The sequence below is a fragment of the Zootoca vivipara genome, chromosome 2, assembly GCF_963506605.1.
Source record: "Zootoca vivipara chromosome 2, rZooViv1.1, whole genome shotgun sequence".
NCBI classification, from domain to species: Eukaryota; Metazoa; Chordata; class Lepidosauria; order Squamata; family Lacertidae; genus Zootoca; species Zootoca vivipara.
The window spans coordinates 10087412-10105041 of record NC_083277.1 but is presented as its reverse complement, the minus strand read 5'-3'; the positions used below and the strand labels follow the sequence as shown (position 1 = coordinate 10105041).

At 45.1% G+C, this 17630-nt stretch overlaps 2 protein-coding genes across 2 annotated transcripts in view; one reads left to right on the top strand and one right to left on the bottom strand.

Annotated features, from left to right (window-relative positions):
- Positions 1 to 282, top strand: part of LOC118080247 (zinc finger protein 250) — a 33903-nt gene extending 33621 nt beyond the window's left edge. Inside the window, exon 14 of the mRNA XM_060270000.1 lies at positions 218 to 282. Within this exon, the coding sequence (XP_060125983.1) occupies positions 218 to 219 (2 nt within the window). The 3' untranslated portion in view covers positions 220 to 282. The remainder of the gene's footprint in view (positions 1 to 217) is intronic.
- Positions 283 to 799: 517 nt separating this feature from the next.
- On the bottom strand, positions 800 to 17043 carry LOC118081318 (E3 ubiquitin-protein ligase TRIM7-like). The gene is made up of 7 exons (XM_035107786.2): positions 16828 to 17043; positions 11193 to 11288; positions 9260 to 9469; positions 8442 to 8464; positions 7423 to 7541; positions 6589 to 6621; positions 800 to 6323 (listed from the first exon to the last, which is right to left on the bottom strand). The coding sequence occupies exons 1-7, from the start codon at positions 17038 to 17040 to the stop codon at positions 5806 to 5808; spliced, it is 1212 nt and encodes a 403-aa protein (XP_034963677.1). The 5' UTR covers positions 17041 to 17043; the 3' UTR covers positions 800 to 5805.
- Positions 17044 to 17630: the final 587 nt, after the last annotated feature.

Here is a 17630-nt window from a genome sequence, read left to right as displayed (position 1 = left end):
CCCCCCCAAACGTTATTTTAAACATCCTTTTCAATTCATTGTATATCATTTCCCAGCAAGCTTTTTAACCTTACTACAAGTAAGGACCACAGTTTCCTTACCCCTGACCTAACCAACTGATCAGCTGAACACTAGTTTTAATTATTATTATTTTTTCAAAAATTGAAGGCTCCTTCCCACTTGCTCCTTCTCATGTCATTTCTCTGGTTTGTTTCAGGAAACAGCAACGGAGCGCTCAAGTCTGATGTGACCTTTTGGCAAGGAACACCTAAGCAAATGAGCCACAGTAGGACACCCCTGGAAATTGCCATGGGGGAATGTTTTTGGGGTCTCAAAATAGAGAATATAGGTGCTAAAAATGTACCCAGGAGGACCTTCCCTGAGAACCTCCTGAGCACTGAGAGGAGGAAGGGAGGCCAAGAGAATGGGATCAGCCTCCATCGGAATGCTCCTCTTCCAGAAGACCGGAAAATGCCACCGGAAGCGGAGAAAGTGTATAAGTGCTCCTTTTGTGGGAAGTCTTTTGGCGATAGTTTGGACTTGGTTGCCCACGAGAGGGTCCACATTGGTGAGAGGATCTACAAGTGTCCGGATTGCAAGAAACCTTTCTCTCATTGGATCGACCTCCTGACGCACAAGAACCACCACCAGGGAGAGAAGCTGCACCGGTGCGATTCGGACTGCGTGAAGTGCTTCCAGCAGCGAGCTTTCCTGAAGGCGCACCAGAGAGCCCACTCCGGGGAGAAACCCTGCCGGTGCTCCGTGTGCTCCGTGTGCGGGAAGAGCTTCATCTGGAAGTCCAACCTCATCAGGCACTGGAGGACCCACATGGAAGAGAAGCCCTATCACTGTGCCGAGTGCGGGCAAAGCACACTTCAGTGTAGGTTCTCCTGGTGTAAGAGTTGGCAGAAGAGGTGATCCAACTTTGGTTTACCCTCAGCCAGTGCCTACCTCACCTGCCCTCAACTTGCCACCAATCTGGGGAGTGGCCAGCTGGTTGGCTTCTCCCATAGTCTTAGGATGTCTCTTGTAGAGCTCAGCAGGAAGGAAGGCGGCCGGAGGGGGGTGGGGACTAGCATCAGTTGGATCTGCCTGTCATTGGCTCTCTGGTTCCACCTACTGTTGGGCTCCCTACCTTCCGCCTCAGTAATGCCAGTGGAAACAAGCCACCACCAATACAGAGAGAGAGAACACAGAAGTGTTTCATAACTGTGGCAAGCGTCTAGATTCCACATGGGTTGACGAATTGCTGAACGTTTTTCGTGGATGGGAGAGCTTTCTGGGAAGTGTTTTTTTTAAACCACATACGCAGCACAGGAGCAGTGATTAGTGGTCCCGAGTGCATAGCCTGCCTTATGCACATAGATGGGTGTGGTGAGAGACTGGCCTGCACCTTTTCAAACTGAAGGTGCAAGAAGAAAATTTTTAATTTTCCAGATTCATTTTTAATTCTTTTAAATGAGAACCCCCTGGGCAAGTAAAAATCTAGCACATCAGGAAGAATGGTTCTAGCCCAGCTTGCTCCCTGATGCACTAGGTTTTTATGTGCAGGGCCTTTTTAACATGGAGGAACATTCTGAAAAATGTTTTTTCCTTGCCACAGTCGGCAGTGGTACAATGCACTCTATGCTGCCTCTAGACTCTGCCACCTTTCATGGTTGTATACAAGCAACTCCCTGTTTGTGTGGGAGTTGCGTTCTTCGTCCCCATGTTCATCAGTGGGATGTGTGTAAGTCTGCTCCGCCCCCATTCCATCCCCTTTTCAGTGCTGAAAACTGCATGCATGTCAGTGGTCACACATGTGCCAATCACACGTGTCAGGGGACCACCAGGAGCCAGCAGATAGCCCAGCGGAATGGTGCAAGGGCTCTGAGATGTTGAGGGGTCCGAGCAGCATCAGGGAAGTCCTGCAACGTCATGCAGTAGAGACAGGCAAGCACTCAGTATGGTGGCGGAAGGGGTCTTGGACGCTAGAGAGCAGGAGCGGCGACTCAGTAGCTCAGGAGGGGAGGGGAAAGTGGTAGCCCCATCTCCGAAACAGCGCAGGGGTCAGAAACGTAAGGAAGAGAGGAGATTAGGAGTTCCCAAGATGCTTTGTTGGAGGCGTTCCCGAAGGACACCACTCCCAGGATCTGAAAGTGACTGATTGGACATGAGAACTTTAGCTCTGCTGTGTACTGTATTTTTCAGACCATAACACGCACCTGGTTTTTAGAGGCCAAAAACAGGGGGGGGGATTTCCCCCTGGTTTTCCTCCTCTAAAAGGCTGGGAGGGGGGCATTGGAGGGGGAGCAAAGCAGGCTGCGGAGGTTGGCAGGGAAGAACGAGCAACATTGACCTGCCTGTGGAGCTCTTTTCAGGGAGGCTCACTTTGGGGTAATAAGCAAAAGCTTTCTTGTTCTTCCACACTGTTAAAGTTCTGAGTTTTAAACTATTTCTTTGTCAGTTTTCATTTTGTTATATTGATTTCAGAGTTACAGTGTTAATGAACACACGTAAATGATTTAGTTTACATGAACTGCAGAGCAACACGCAAAATGACCTTGACAGAAATAAAGTTCCTCAATGGCCTTGTCATGGTCAAGGGATTGAAAGATGTGTGGAACAAGTCACGGAGGCTGCAGGAAAAGTGTATACACAGAAAAAATGGGAGGGCTACATCAGAGGCCAAGAAGCACGTCGTCGGCTTTTGTCAATAAATGAATCAAAACAGGACTTGATGAAACTTGTTATTAATTCTAATTAATGTTATTCTTTTTTTCTTACTATAATAAGATGTTATAAGATAAAGTAATGATATGTTGTTACAGCTGGAAACAAAATTTCTTTATATTTTCGCTTGTATAAAATGATTTAAAACTTTAACCTCGCTTCCAAGTGCGAGTTTTTGGCCTTTTTAAAGTGTATTTCAAACAAATCTCAATTTACCAAGCTAATCATCAATCACAATCATAAAAATAATTGCAGATTTGGATTCCTCGTGTGCAATAACATATTTTTAGAATCCCTCATTGAGCAAATTCGCAAAAAGAAAAATTTCCGTCCTTAAATGACACGCCCTAACCACATGGTTCCTGTTGATTCCACACACGCAGGACTGGACCATCCACTGCCAGGGCTGCGGGCCTATTTTGCCCTCATCCTAACATTGTCCTAAGGGACATCTGTTCCTCCTCAGAAATGAGTAGCAGCCTGTGAGGAACTGCAAGTCTGACTTAAAAATGAGCCCTAAAGCCCTTCTTTCCAAAACTCCCATTTTGCCCCAGCCTCAAGCGGTGTTTTGGAGTACTGTATGGGGTGTATGATTGAGTTCCTGGACTCCAACTCCATCACCCCCAGTGGTCAGGGATAGTGAGAGATGTGATCCAATTGTGGTCTTTCACCTACAACCAGTACATAACCTGCTTTCTTATTTTGACTGTCAAACCAGAGGTTAGGTTAGGGTATTAAGTACTGACACTACTGTATTTCCATTCAAGCCCCGCTGCCCACATCCTGCCATCCTCAAATCTAGCTCCCTTTCTGGGTCGTGTGCCTGACTGAAGGGGACAGTTCGGCTTCCTGGCCCAGAGGTCTAGCGGGGAAAGAGGGGATCTGGTTGTCAGTGCAGCACTCATAATTGCTTCATTTCTTATCAGTCCAGAGTGCTTTTGTTCCATTATTATTATTTATTTGAATTTATTGTTGTTGTTTAGTCGTTTTGTCGTGTCTGACTCTTCGTGACCCCATGGACCAGAGCACAGTGAATTTATATACCGCCCTATACCCAGAAATCTTAGGCCGCTTCACAGAAAAGACATGGGAGCCCCTTCATATGACAATGAACCATTAACATTGGGGAAGAATTGCAGAATAACCCCTAAAGCAGAATGATATGTGGATTGTCCCATATAAATCCAGCAATAATGCACTATTATTGCGTCAATGACATCTTGCTGAATACTCCTGCAAAACAGCAGCAATCGAGGGAGCCCCTTGACAGCCTGGGAGGGAGTTTTGGAGCTTTTATTTCACTTCATTTTTATTTTTATTTCACTTCATTCCTATACCTCCTAATTAACCACATGCTCTGGTCAGTTCACAGATTTAAAAACAAATGCAATTTATTAAAAGCAATCAGCATAAAATCTGTATCGGCACAAAAAACCATAAAAATCAGCATAATATCTTGAACCATAAATGCAGCCCTAAAAACTGGCAAAAGTGAAAACAAAATAGTTCTGAGAATTAAACAGCATTCAATGATAGCCTTTAAAAGCCTCGGAGAAAACAAAGATCTACCTGGTAGTGAAAAGGCCCTCTTTGGGGGGAGCATCCCATAACCAGGGTGGGGCTTGGGATCAGAGGGAAAGCTCAGTGGGAATTATATAGGGCAGACAGAGCCAACCTGGTTCCTTCCAAAAGTCACTGGACTATAACTCCCATCATCTCTGACTAGTTGGCCTTGCTGGGTGAGGCTAATGGGAGCCCAACACCATCCAGAGGACATTGTGTTGGCTGCCTCTGATATACAGAATCCAACATTTATAGAAGATTAATGCAGCAGCTGTAAATAAATTTAGTTGTTCAGAAGCCCCACTGAATCCAGCGAGATTAATCTCTGAGGAACAGGGGACATGGTGAGGCTGCATTTGCACAGGAAGCTTGAAGTTGGTGCCGCACAGACATTATTTGTGTTTTCTTCTGGTCTGAGGTCTACACAGCAAGGAGCTTTCCCTCCAGAGGTGGGTAAAAATGCTAGCGCTTTGATTAAGCTACAAAGGTGAGGAATGAGATCGGCTTCACCATCTATATACCTCTCAAATCTTCACACACTTGACAATAAAATGAATGATCTGCACCTTATTAATCAAGGAAACTCATGGAAACTCCGATATGCTAAAGAGGAGGGTTCGAGGAAAGGAGACAGAAATTTGTACAACCAAGCTAGGAACGCACTGACGAAGGAGATTATAGTGGCAAAACGAACCTATGATTCGGACTCAATTCTCAAACATGTCTCGGCTACTCTTTGGAAGAATTTACAGAACATTTCTGAAGAGAACATCATCTTTTACTGAATATAAGAGAACATATTCTTCTGCTCCAGAGAGTCAAAAATTGGCAAACGACCAGAATCCATTTTATAGCAAAGCCAAGCATTATCAAATAGAGCAATTCACTCGGCGCCAGAGGCACCAACAACCACCTCAACCTGTTCTGAAGTCACTACAGGGACAGAAGGCAAAAGCTCCAGGCGCAGTCGGAGTGGCTCCTCTTTGCTTTAAATAGTGTTTTGCACACTCCGATCCTCACACAGATATTTAACAGATATTTTGTATAAAGTATGTTTACATTGTAAAATTAGCCAAAGCAAATTCCAAGTATGTAAGTACCGGTACTTGGCGAATAAATCACTATTCTATTCTATTCTATTCTATTCAGGGGTTAATTTCTAGTAATCCATGAATGTTTGTATTTTAACAGCTGCTGGGGGTCTTGTGGGGAAAGGAAGGTGGCAAAATGAAACCCGATGATGGAGGCTGAGCCCTTTTGAGGAACTCAGTTATATATTGAGAGTGTTAAAAGTGTTACCGTCTCTAAGGAATAATCTGCAAAGAAAATTATGGAAAAAGGAAATAAAAAGCAGAAAAAGGCACCCATTTTTGTCTGTTTTGTTATTTCTGCTGATGGTAGAGTAATCCTCTCACAAGGCCCTTAAAAAGCTGCCCAAAGTGCAACTGAGGTAAAACTGTTGGGTTTTATCTCAGCCATTTTTTTCTGGATAGAAACTCCTGCTGGGCCTGAGAGGCAGATTTAGTCTCCTCAGGAGATCCTGAGGTGGGTTTCATTTCCCCACAGACGAAAGAAAGGGAGGAGGGTCTCTCCAGAGAACGAGGCTCCTGAGAACGTGTAGAGTTCGGCTCCTGAGTCAGCATCAGAAAAAGACACACATCCCCCTTCATAGTCCAGAGTCACCCGGATCCTCTTGGGCTTCTCCCTCAGGGACAGAGGAGAGTATTCAGGGGAAGTGCAGGCCCAGTACCCATTTCTCATCTTATCCAGAGCCCAGAGCCCTCCCTCAGGACTGAAGGGAAAGCGGCCCTTTCTCCCCATAGACTTCCTGGCGATCCCCACAGCCCATTCTCCCTCACTTCCCACAGTGACCTCCCAGAAATGTCTGCCTGCTGTGAATTCCTCACGACCCAGCACACAATGCCGGTTGTTGAATCTCTCAGGATTATCGGGCACATCTTGCTTTATGTCTGCCAATCTCACGCTTTTCCGATCCTTGGACAAGATGAGGCAGGGGTGGGCTGTGTCTGGATCCAGAGTGACATTTGCTGTTGGGGGAAGATGAAGAAAAGAGAGGCAAAATCAGCTAGGAGACAGAAACTGGCATGTAATGGGGCAGGTTTGTGTGTGTTTTAAACTGGAACACGACACCTGCAAAAATTGGGATTTGCCAATACATATGAAGAACATAAATGCCATTTTAATGCTAATAACTTATTAAGGGTTCCAAAGTCTGCAGAAAAGATTGTACAACCCCAATGAAATGCCAATCCCCACCCCTCCTGTGAATTTGGGTCACCATTGGAAATTTACCTTTCTGAAGCTGTTGTCTGAATAACATAGCATCTGAGAAAGAAAAAAGATATCAAGTTTAAGCACTACACTGCTCTAACTGAAATTAATTTTGTTAGAAAAGTATCACCTAGTAACACAGCACCTGTTCTATCCTTATTTCAAGTAAAAGATTAATCAGTAGAACAAACAATTAAGAACGTAGGAAAAACCAGTTAAAGAAAACTGTAAAACTCAGCAATGGTAAACAAGACTTTTAAAAAGCAGAATAAAAATATTCAACATTAAATCTGATGGTCTATTAATGGACGCAGCCTTAATATCTGCACCAAGTAAAGTGGTGGGGGAAATAATTAAAGCCAGAATGGTTAAACGAAATGAGAAACGAAGCTTGCTGAAGAAGGATTCCAGAGCTCTCGTGCAAAGGGAATTGTAAACAGATGCACATTATTCTTTTATTGTTTATTTCTTAGATTTATATACTGCTCCTCATCATAAGATCTCAGGGCAGTACACAAAGTAAGATACAAGATAAAAACTTGAAAATAAGTAAAGCAAAACAGCAAAACAATACCCCGCCCCCCGAATAAGATTGGAGAAAAAAAACAGACTTTACTATAGAGTCTGGTATGGATTTGCTTTATTTGTGGCAGCCACCATTTCTAATGCTGCAGCGTGCCAGTGTACATGGGACATTCTGGGGGGAATTAATTGATGGCTGGACCACCAAGGGGGAGAGGTGTGATGGTGCCACTCCTGTCTGCAGCAAAAGCGAAATACAGTAAGAGCCTAACACGTTCTGTGTTAGACTAATGTAATGCTCAGCATAAAATCCTTGCAGCCATTTGTCATTACCTTTGAATTCCTTCATGACTTTCTCCAGACGGAGATTCATATCACGGAATCTGGAGGCCTTCTCCTTCAGCTCTGGAGTAAAAGCCAGTGGATTCTCCGGTCTCTCTGTCCTCTCACACCTGATGAGGAAAAATGTTAACCTTTCAAATCTCTAAATCAGGTTTCCTCAAACTCGGCCCTCCAGATGTTTTGAGACTACAATTCCCATAATCCCTGACCACTGGTCCTGCTAGCTAGGGATCATGGGAGTTGTAGGCCAAAAACATCTGGAGGGCTGAGTTTGAGGAAGCCTGCTCTAATTCCTAGTAAAGGAAAAGAAAAAAAGGTAAAAGGAGGAAGAAAATGGTAGAAAGAACAGGATGGATGCTTTAGTAACCTCTAATCTGAACCTGAGTGGTACATGAGGGTTTTCTGCAGTAACGGAACTGACAAATCTTGAAGGGAACTACAAAGGCACTGGTTGCTGCAAAGAAAGTAACTTTATCCTGTTGCTTGGAAGTATAGCAGCTTTATTTTAGCAACACTTGAGTTAGGTCAGAATATTTGTTTCTGGAGGTTGCTGGTGTCCTGCCTTAGATAACCTCTGCTCTGGAACCAGATGCTCTCAGAGCATGAAGCAGATCTTCCACAGGTGTACAATCAAATCAATATATCCAAGAAAGGATGCGGAGAGGAATCAAGGGACAACAGAGAAGAAATGGAGGGGCCAGGACCCTCACCCACATACACCCTGATGTGTCTTGAAGCTACTAATACTGTTCAATACTGTTCTGTCTCACCCACAACAGACTTCAACAAAATAGCTTTAAGTATAGCATGTATGATGGGAGGGGGAGGGAGGAAGCAGTGTTTCGGTCTTCATCCTTGGAATGAGAATAGGGGTGCCACAAGTTCAAAAGGAAGGTCCTAATTGTGGGTGAAATTACGCAGAGTGTGGAGTCCTAAAGTCTTTCCGTCAGAAGCTTGGAGGGCCAGGTTTTAAGTACTGATGCTAATGGAAATGAGCTGGATCCACTCACCTCTGCAAGCTGCTTCTCACATCCTAGAGGGAAAATGAGAATAGAATCCAATGCACAACACAGGCCACACTAGGAAGCCTCTTCAGACCCTGAAATGGAGGGACTCTGGCTGTCTGGTGTCAATCACCCAGCACACACAAATGTTCTTGGTAGGGAGAACCTAGTCAACCAATTTTGGAATCTTTCAGATTTTTCATTTCCCCATGTTCTGTTCTACACATTTCCACATCAGTCTGCAATTTTAAAAAAGTCCTGGAAATTCACCAGCCTTTTAGTGTGAAGTTCTCCTAATATAGGTATTTTTATATCCAATTTTCCCTGAAACACATTTTGCAAAGCAATTTTCTGTAATATAATGATTTTTTTTTTAATGTTAGTTTTGCTTTATGATCTTGTATGAGTTTTTGGTAAGCATTATTGGAGAACTGTTTGGAAATTTCAGAGAAGTGCAAATGTTGACAGATGGCTGTGATTCCGTTTGCATATTGATTTATAAAGTGCCCATTTGGTGGATTCACCTTTAAGTGCAAAGTTAATAATTTTTTCCACCATTGATAGTTTTGGGCCATAACTTCTTAAATTTCATCCAATTTGCTGCACAAAAATATTGTGGTATCCCACCCCTTCCCGGTTCACTTGTCATAGTACACATAAGTTGAACTATTGGGTAGTTTTTCTCGGATATTTTCATACATACTCACCCCTAACACTAAGCCAGGAACCATTTATCATTCTCCTTCTCACACAACCTGCCTTTCAGATTTCAAGGCAGCCTCTTCCTGAAGTGGAGCCTGGGGCTATTCCTGCCACCATCTTACCTGCAGGAGTTCACTCGCTGGCTGCTGACTCTTTTCCTCCATCTCCTGGATGATGCTGTCAAGAGAGGAGAGTTGCCTGGAGAGTTTGGCCAGCTGCTCATCCCTTCTCCCTGCAATCTCCTTCTCCACCTCTTCGATCTGATTCAGCAGAAATTGGTGCAGTTCTCTAAACTTCTCCTCTGCCTTCTGCATCTCAGTTGTTGTACATTTCTGGCAAGAAGCAGATAGAAAGAGGAAACAAGGAGACTGGAGTATGGAATGTGGTCAGTCTTTGCAACACCAGGAGGAGAGTTATGGGAATTGCACAGGCAATTTGGGTTTTCTCCGGATTGACATTAGTTCTGACTGAGAACTAAACAGTGGGTTTTCCCTGGCAAAGGAGCAAGGCTCAGAACAAGTGGAGGTGTGGGCGAGCCCTCAGTGGCTAAGGAAGCTCTCTTCTTCAGACTTTAAAGTAATCATGGCAGGGAGGCAGCAGGCATGAACACATTGGCTCTGCCTTCTCTGTTGCCATTTCTCTTGCCTTCCGTGACTAGTGCTATTTTTCTAGAAAAAGAGGTGCCGGAACTCACCTCCCTTGTTCTAAATACTATTACTATTATTACTATTACAATGGCAATGGCGCCTGCTTGAGAGATGCTGGAACTGAGATCTGGCGAGTTCCAGCTGGAAAAAAAGCCCTGCTTCCATCTTGTGGAAGGTGGCAGCCAGGAGATTTTTTTTTTCTATCCATGGAGGTTGCCTGTACATTTTTGGACGCAGCATAATTAGTTTCTAAGATGTTCAGAAAGCCTCCATAGACATAAAAGAGTCCTCACCTCACACTTTCAAGAGCAGCAGATCAACAGAAAAAGAGAAGCAGGGCAGAGCTGGCCTGCTCACCCTCTGCAGTCCTCTGTTTACTTTAATACATGGGTGGGCAAACAAAGGCCTGGGGGCCGGATCCGGCCCAATCGCCTTCTAAATCCAGCCCATGGACAGTCCGGGAATCAGCGTGTTTTTACATGAGTAGAATGTGTCCTTTTATTTAAAATGCACCTCTGCGTTATTTGTGGGTTTACATGAGTAGAATGTATGCTTTTATTTAGAATGCATCTCTGGGTTATTTGTGTTGGGAGAAAACGCCCTGGGGTGCCTGCAGCCCCCATTCCTCTGGACGTACTCCGGTGAGTGTAGATCTGGAAAAGGCATCCCCTTCTTCTCCAGGGCGCTCCCAGCGACCTACACCAGCTGGCGTAAGCACACTATCCTTCTGGCTTAACACAACAAGAAGTTAGAGACATTGTAGTTCTAGACTAAACTACTAATTTATTTACAGAATATACAGACAAGCAATCATGGTGCTCTCTCTCAGCTCCCAGAGCAGAAGAATCCGCAGTGTAAAAGTGAAAGTACAATTTTACAGTCTCATACCGGAAGAAAGATAAGCCTGTCTTCCCTTCTCACGCTCCTCACAGACATGTGAATCACACATACAATGCAGCTTTGGAGGCCTGGTTTGCTAACAATTTGTGGGGAATAGGAATTTGTTCGTCGTCGTCCCCAAAAAATAGTCCGGCCCCCCCACAAGGTCTGAGGGACAGTGGACTGGCCCCCTGCTGGAAAAGTTTGCTGACCCCTGCTTTAATACCTTGAGTCAATTTGAATTTCCTATAGATATAAAATAGTGCACATTTAGATAAATATTTCTGCAACAGTCTGTATAACAAATCAGAATGTTGCAACTAGCTTATCTTCTGTGGATCTGAGCTGCCACATGGGAATAAGATTCAGTTCAGTTTGGATTCAAGGGCAAAATTGGGAGAAATGACTTTGAGATGGAAATGTATGAAACTGAGATGAACAGAAAGAAACAGATTTCCCCATTTCTATTCAGCCCTGACCTGATTCGTCAAGCACTTGTTCCCTTCCAAGGAACAGTATTGACACTTACAAGGAGGTCTCGGCTTTCCTTTTCCAGTTCTGCTTCATAGGACAGAATTTTCTTTCTTTCCTTCCTAAGATTCTGCAGGTAGCTATTGATCTTTTCCTAAAGAGAAAACAAAAGTTCAGATCGTGATTGAGACAGACACACACAGAGATAATTTTGTTGGCTGTTATGCTCCCTTCTACTGCCTGGTGCCTCGCTGCTCTTAAGCTTTTTACCTGATAATTGTGAGTTTTTGACATCTCTATGAGTTTCTAGGCTTTTAGCTCAAAATATTAAAATCAAGGCTTTAATGAAGAGTTTCATTTAATTATTATTTATTTTACTTTTCAATATTATTAACTTGCACAGAAGTTTCTTTGTGCTGATTTTTGTTTTTAATAAAGAACTTTAGAAGCATTAAAAAATTATCTGGAAGCTGAATCAGGATTTTGCTTTAATCATAATAGCACAGAAGAGAGGAGAGTCAGTTATTAGTTCTCATTTAAAAGTGTGTACCTCCACCCTAGCCTTTGCAAATGCTACTCAGAGTCCATGAGTCCTTTGCCAATTGAGCTGGGAGATCACCTGGGCCGCCACCCTGTCTAAGACCTTACTGTGCAAGCCCCCACCCCACAACCAGACCATGTATGTTTCTCCCACTACCTGGTGCCATACTGTATGGAGGGGGGGACACAGGGGCGTACGAAGGGAGTGGGGGCAGTCCGCCCCGGGTGCCATCATGGAGGAGGGTGACAAATTGTCAAGGAAAAATTACTGCCCTACTAGGGCAGTTCATAGAAAACCTTTTTTTTAAAAAAAAAAAAAGACTGCTCCAAAGGTCTTATCTTACTACACTAGGGATTATATAGCTATATATGAAATTTCATGCATATCAGTTAATATCTTGGCCCTTCTCCACAAAAATAGCTGTTTACTTGGGCGTTTTCCTATGTCGTGAAGGCGGAAATTTCAATTCAGTGGAGCAGGGTCAAGATATTAACTGATATGCATGAAATTTCAGATATAGCTATATCATCCCTAGTTTAATAACATAAGACCTTTGGAGCAGGCATTGCTTTTTAAAAAGTTTTTTTTATGAACCACCCTACTGCCCTACCCTCCGATGGGCTTCCTGGATCCTGGAAAGTTGCCCTTTGTGAATAAAATGAGACTAGGCTGAATAGATTAGGCTTTGCCTTGCCTTGCCTTCACCCTACCCCCTGCCCGCAGCTGATTGGCCAGCTGACCATCACAGAAAATTGCTGATGTATTGACCAGACTTAACTTGGTTGATGCAAATCCTGTGGAGACACCATGGTAACAGGTTTCCAGTTAGATGATACTGGTGAAGCATTCTCTGATGTTACTGTACAGATGTGTTCTAGGCAAGCTAAATTTCATTGCCACACATTCATGTCGTGCTCTCTGGTTCCCCGCTCTGCTTGGCCTTGCTGGAGGGCGCAATGGGGAGCTGGAGGGAGGGCGCAGCGTGGTGGGCGGGAATGCCAAACTCGCGCTCTGCCGGGCTGTGCTCCGCCTCCGCCTCTGCCCACCAGCCCCGCCAGCAGCTCCGCTCTCGCCCATGGCTGCGCCAGCCCTGCTTCTAGGGGGGCAGCTGCCCCCCTGCCCCGCACTGGGTACGCCCATGGCAGCAAGTCTGAGAAGGGAGACGCTCCAGCTGGGACCTGTCCAGCTGGCTTTCCATCCCACGGTTCCGAGAAACTGCTCTACTGTGCTCATAAAAACTATCCAAACTTCTGGGTGTGGTCTGTATGTGGGCCTAGCAGGGCCAAGATTAACAATACAGAGGGCAGAAGCATATTGTCTCTCCGTCTTGGAGTGACATGTTTAACGCAGCACTATAGATACAGGGTAAATACATGATATATTGCCAAAGCAGCAGTGGAGGCGTCTGTACACAGCCTAAGCCCAAAGTAAACATGAGGTTGTTTATATGGAATTAATGTGTGTAGTATTTTTTATTATTTACACAGCAGCCTTGCTCACCAACCAGGGAAAATAGCCCATCCAGGAGAAGGAAAACTCTGATCCTAAACCTCCACTGCTTTGCAGCTATACTCATTTGTGAGAAAGGCTTTGGGGATAGACCCTGAGCAAAAATCCGTGCCTGCCACTTTGCAGGACGCATTCGGGAAAAGAAAAGGCTAAAGAGTAAACCCTAAATAAAATCCACAGTCCCTTAAGGCGATTGGATGGCGCCTTTTACGCCTCCTTCCAGCAACTTCTGCAGCCCACCTGGTGCCAAAAGTATTGCACTGCTTTCCTTTAGCCCAGGACCTTCACACAAACACAACCCACGCTTGTGTTCTGGAGAGGTCACGTCAGTGCTGCTAACACAGCAAAAACAACATGGGAGGCAGCAGTTACGAGTTACAGCTTTCTGTAGCCACAGGAGGCACTGGCAATATGAGTTTGTCCTGGAGGTCAACAATTGTAGCAGCCTTGAGGGGTGGGGAGAAGGTACCCAAGGGTTAACCCATTCTTTCCCTGTCATGGTCCCAATGGGTTAGAGCTTCTGTCACGTGTGCACAGCTTCCGAAACCAATGGTGGAAGCACACTGGGTGCTGCGTAAACAAGAGTCTGTACACAGCCTAAGCACAAACAAGCCAGGAAAGAAGAAGTCCCAGCAAAAAAAGAATGGATACAAAAACTTATGGAACATACAGAAATGGCAAAAATAAAAAATCAAGATAACAAACTTTTTGTAACAGAATGGAAATGGTTTATTGAATACTGGCTGGCCCTGCCACGCGTTGCTGTGGCTCAGTTTGTTAAATGGAGGGTCAGAGCCCCCTTCAGACTCCCCTGACCATCATAATCCCCCTGTTTTTCATGTGTTATGTTTACATATGTGCATCCCTTTGCCTCCCCCCCCCTGTAGCGATCCATTACTTATCACTGTCCCCTATTCCGCCCCCCTGACCCCACATACGGAAAGGTTATCTATTCCGGTCCCCTATTCCGGTCCCCCCACCCCACCCAGGGAAGTCCTTACCTATCCTTGTCCCCTCTGTTTCGTATTCGCCCCCACCCCACCCCACCCAGGCAAGGTCTTACCTATCTCTGCCCCCTATTCCGCCCCCCTCACCCCACCCAGGGAAGGGTTATCTATTCCTTTCCCCTATTCTGGTCCCCCCACCCCACCCAGGGAAGTCCTTACCTATCCCTGCCCCCTCTTTCGAACCCGCACCTCAGACAGGGAAGGCCTTACCTATCCCTGTCTCCTATTTCGACCCCCACCCCACCCAGGGCAGGCCTTACCTATCCCTGCCCCGTATTTCGACCCAGCCCACCCCAGCCAGGCAAGGCTTTACCTATCCCTGCCCCCTATTCGCCCACTCCCGTTGGGCAAGGCCGATCTCTGGAGCGGGGGGGGGGGGTCCCTGGGGAGCGGCTTGGTGTCAGAGCGGTCTGCTCCCTGGCAGTGCCGCGATCTCCACAGCAGGCACAGACCGTGGATCAGCCAGGAAGGCGAGCGGCGTGGTCTCAGGACAGCTTGCTCCCTGACGGCAGCGCAATCTCTGGGGTAGGTACAGGTTGTGGAGCAGCCTGCTCCGTGGACGGTACAAGATGTCCGTGGCGGGCGGGGGTCCCTGGAGAGCGGGCTACTATTGGGGTGGCCTGGTCTCTGGCAGAGGCCTGGTCTCCGGGGCAGGCTGGCTCCCGGGGTGGTGGGGCTGGATGGGGAGTGGGCGGGATTGTGGCAGTATTTTTGTCCTTTGTATGTTAGCTGTCCACTGGAGGGTGCACTTTTTTGTACAGAAATCCAGGTTTCTACCTGTCCTAGCTGTGTAAGTGGATATAAGTGGATTAGAAACACTCCCACATGCGCATCTGATGTGGCCAAATTTGAGGCCGATCAGGCAAGCGGTTTTGGAGAAAAGTGTGGAAGTACAAACATGGACCTTCTACATTTATATATATATATAGATTTACAAATAAACTGTAAACAGATAAGAGCATTGGCACAATTATTGTAATAACCTGCAGCTTTATAAGAGTATATGTTTAAAGTAGATGAATAAATGAGAAAATTAAGTTACTTTGGATATGCAGGAAATATTAATATTAAAATATTAATATTAAAATATTAATAATAAATTTAAAGAACCGCAGAAAAAGGGGGAAGGAAATCAAGTTTTGAAATGTTAAAATGATTGTAAAATTATTGAAATGTATAAAATTGAAAATTATAAAAACTAGACAGCAGATTGTGTAAGTGGAATTAACATTTTTATTATGTACATAGTTTGGGGGCTATGGGTCCCCAATATTTAATAATTTCTTTTCCTGTCATGGTCTCAACAGTTACTGACCCTGCTGCTTGCATTTCAAGGGAAGCCCCTTTGGCATTGTGGCAGAGAGAGAGAAAATTAGACTCATGCCACCTGTTGTGTCGTGGCTTAAGAAGTCCAGATATGCATCTTCAATAGAACAGTTCTTTATTCAGGGCAAAACAGGACTGACTCTGAGGGCAAGAAGGCTACATTTATAGGGACAGGGAACTAGCTAGAAAGTGATACATTTTTGAGGGAACAATATCAGGCAATCACAGTGCTGCCTTTTGGAGGGAACCAATAAGACAGAGGATCCAAATACAGCAGCTTAAATGAACCAATAGTAGCTGTACCTTCTGGAACCAAAAGGCAGTTACTTTACCCTAAAGCACATACAGACAATAGTAATGCAGATATAAAATCATTTTACTCAATACACAACACCACCCACCTCCAAAAAAACCTCAGGCTTCTCCTTGGCTATTTAATCAACAAGCATTTAAATTGCATTCTGGCAATTAATGCCATGCTCTGTGGGTTAAACCACAGAGCCTAGGGCTTGCTGATCAGAAGGTCGGCGGTTCGAATCCCCACATCGGGGTGAGCTCCTGTTGCTCACTCCCAGCTCCTGCCAACCTAGCAGTTCGAAAGCACAACGTGCAAGTAGATAAATAGGTACCGCTCCAAGCGGGAAGGTAAACAGCATTTCCGTGTGCTGATCTGGTTCGCCAGAAGCGGCTTAGTCATGCTGGCCACATGACCTGGAAGCTGTACGCCAGCTCCCTCGGCCAATAAAGCAAGATGAGCGCCGCAACCCCAGAGTCGGTCACGACTGGACCTAATGGTCAGGGATCCCTTTACCTTTTTACTTGGTTCTTTGCTTGCAACCCTCTGAAGTTATCAAAGCCAAACATGACCTGTTGTCTTGATAAACCTGTATAGGACATTTCACATTAACCCTCATGTCCTCAAACAGTTACAACAACCATTCACAATCCAAAAGTGAATATGACAGTGCATTGAGTTCAGCTTCACAATAACTTAGGCTCACTGTTTTCTGCTCATTGCACGACCAGTCAAACAGACACTGGTTGTACATGTAGCACACTCCAGAAGTGTGTTTGCCACCTGTGATGTCACTTCCAAAACTTGCATCTGCAAATATCTCAAGACCTCAAGACTTCTGATTAGTAAATCTCAGTCTGTAGTGCATAGTACCTTTCAGGTAGCGTGCTATGTAAACAGCCAAGTAAACAGCTTTAGCTTTACCTTAGTCTGCACCTAAGAATAACAGAAAACCTCCCAAGAATAATTAAGAAGACTTCCCTGCTCTCTATCAAGGGCCAAAATGATTTCCTACCTTGTAGTCCTCAAAAGCCTCATCCACAGGAATCACCTCATGATCTCTGTGCTTCCTGGATTTGTCACACACCAGACAGACTACAGTTTCATCCTCCATACAGAAGAGTTTTAGGGACTCCTGGTGCTTCTCACAATATCTCCCCATTCCTCCTCCCTGCTCCCTGCTTTGGAGACGGGTTTTCTTGTTTACGGGGCCCCTAGAAGCAGCCATGGCTCCCTCACACCAAAGACACAGTCAATTTCACTTTCTTTGTTTATATACCCTGGGTGTTTCTCATCCTGCAAATGATTAAGAATCTCAGTGCTTACGTGACTATATTTTATGCTGACACACCTTTCTCTTTTGCCTCATACCCTGCCCTGAGAAAGCAATGTGCAAATACTGTTATAAACAAATAAAATGTTTATATGGTGGAGGAACAGCCCTTCTTGAAGAAAACCATCTTCCCCGAAGTAAGAGCCAAGAGCTTCCCTGTCCTGCTGATCTGGGCACAGGGTTACCACTGTTGTTCTGGCAAAATACAGAACAGGATGGAGGGTGGGATTGGGGACTGAAATTGTTTTTTTGCCTGGTGCTGAAATGAGTTCAAAGCAATCCATTACAATGACATACATCATGGGTAGGCAAACTAAGGCCTGGGGGCCGGATCCGGCCCAATCGCCTTCTAAATCCGGCCTGCGGACGGTCTGGGAATCAGCATGTTTTTACACGAGTAGAATGTGTCCTTTTATTTAAAATTAATCTCTGGGTTATTTGTGGGGCATAGGAATCCATCCATCCCCCTCCAATATAGTCCGGCC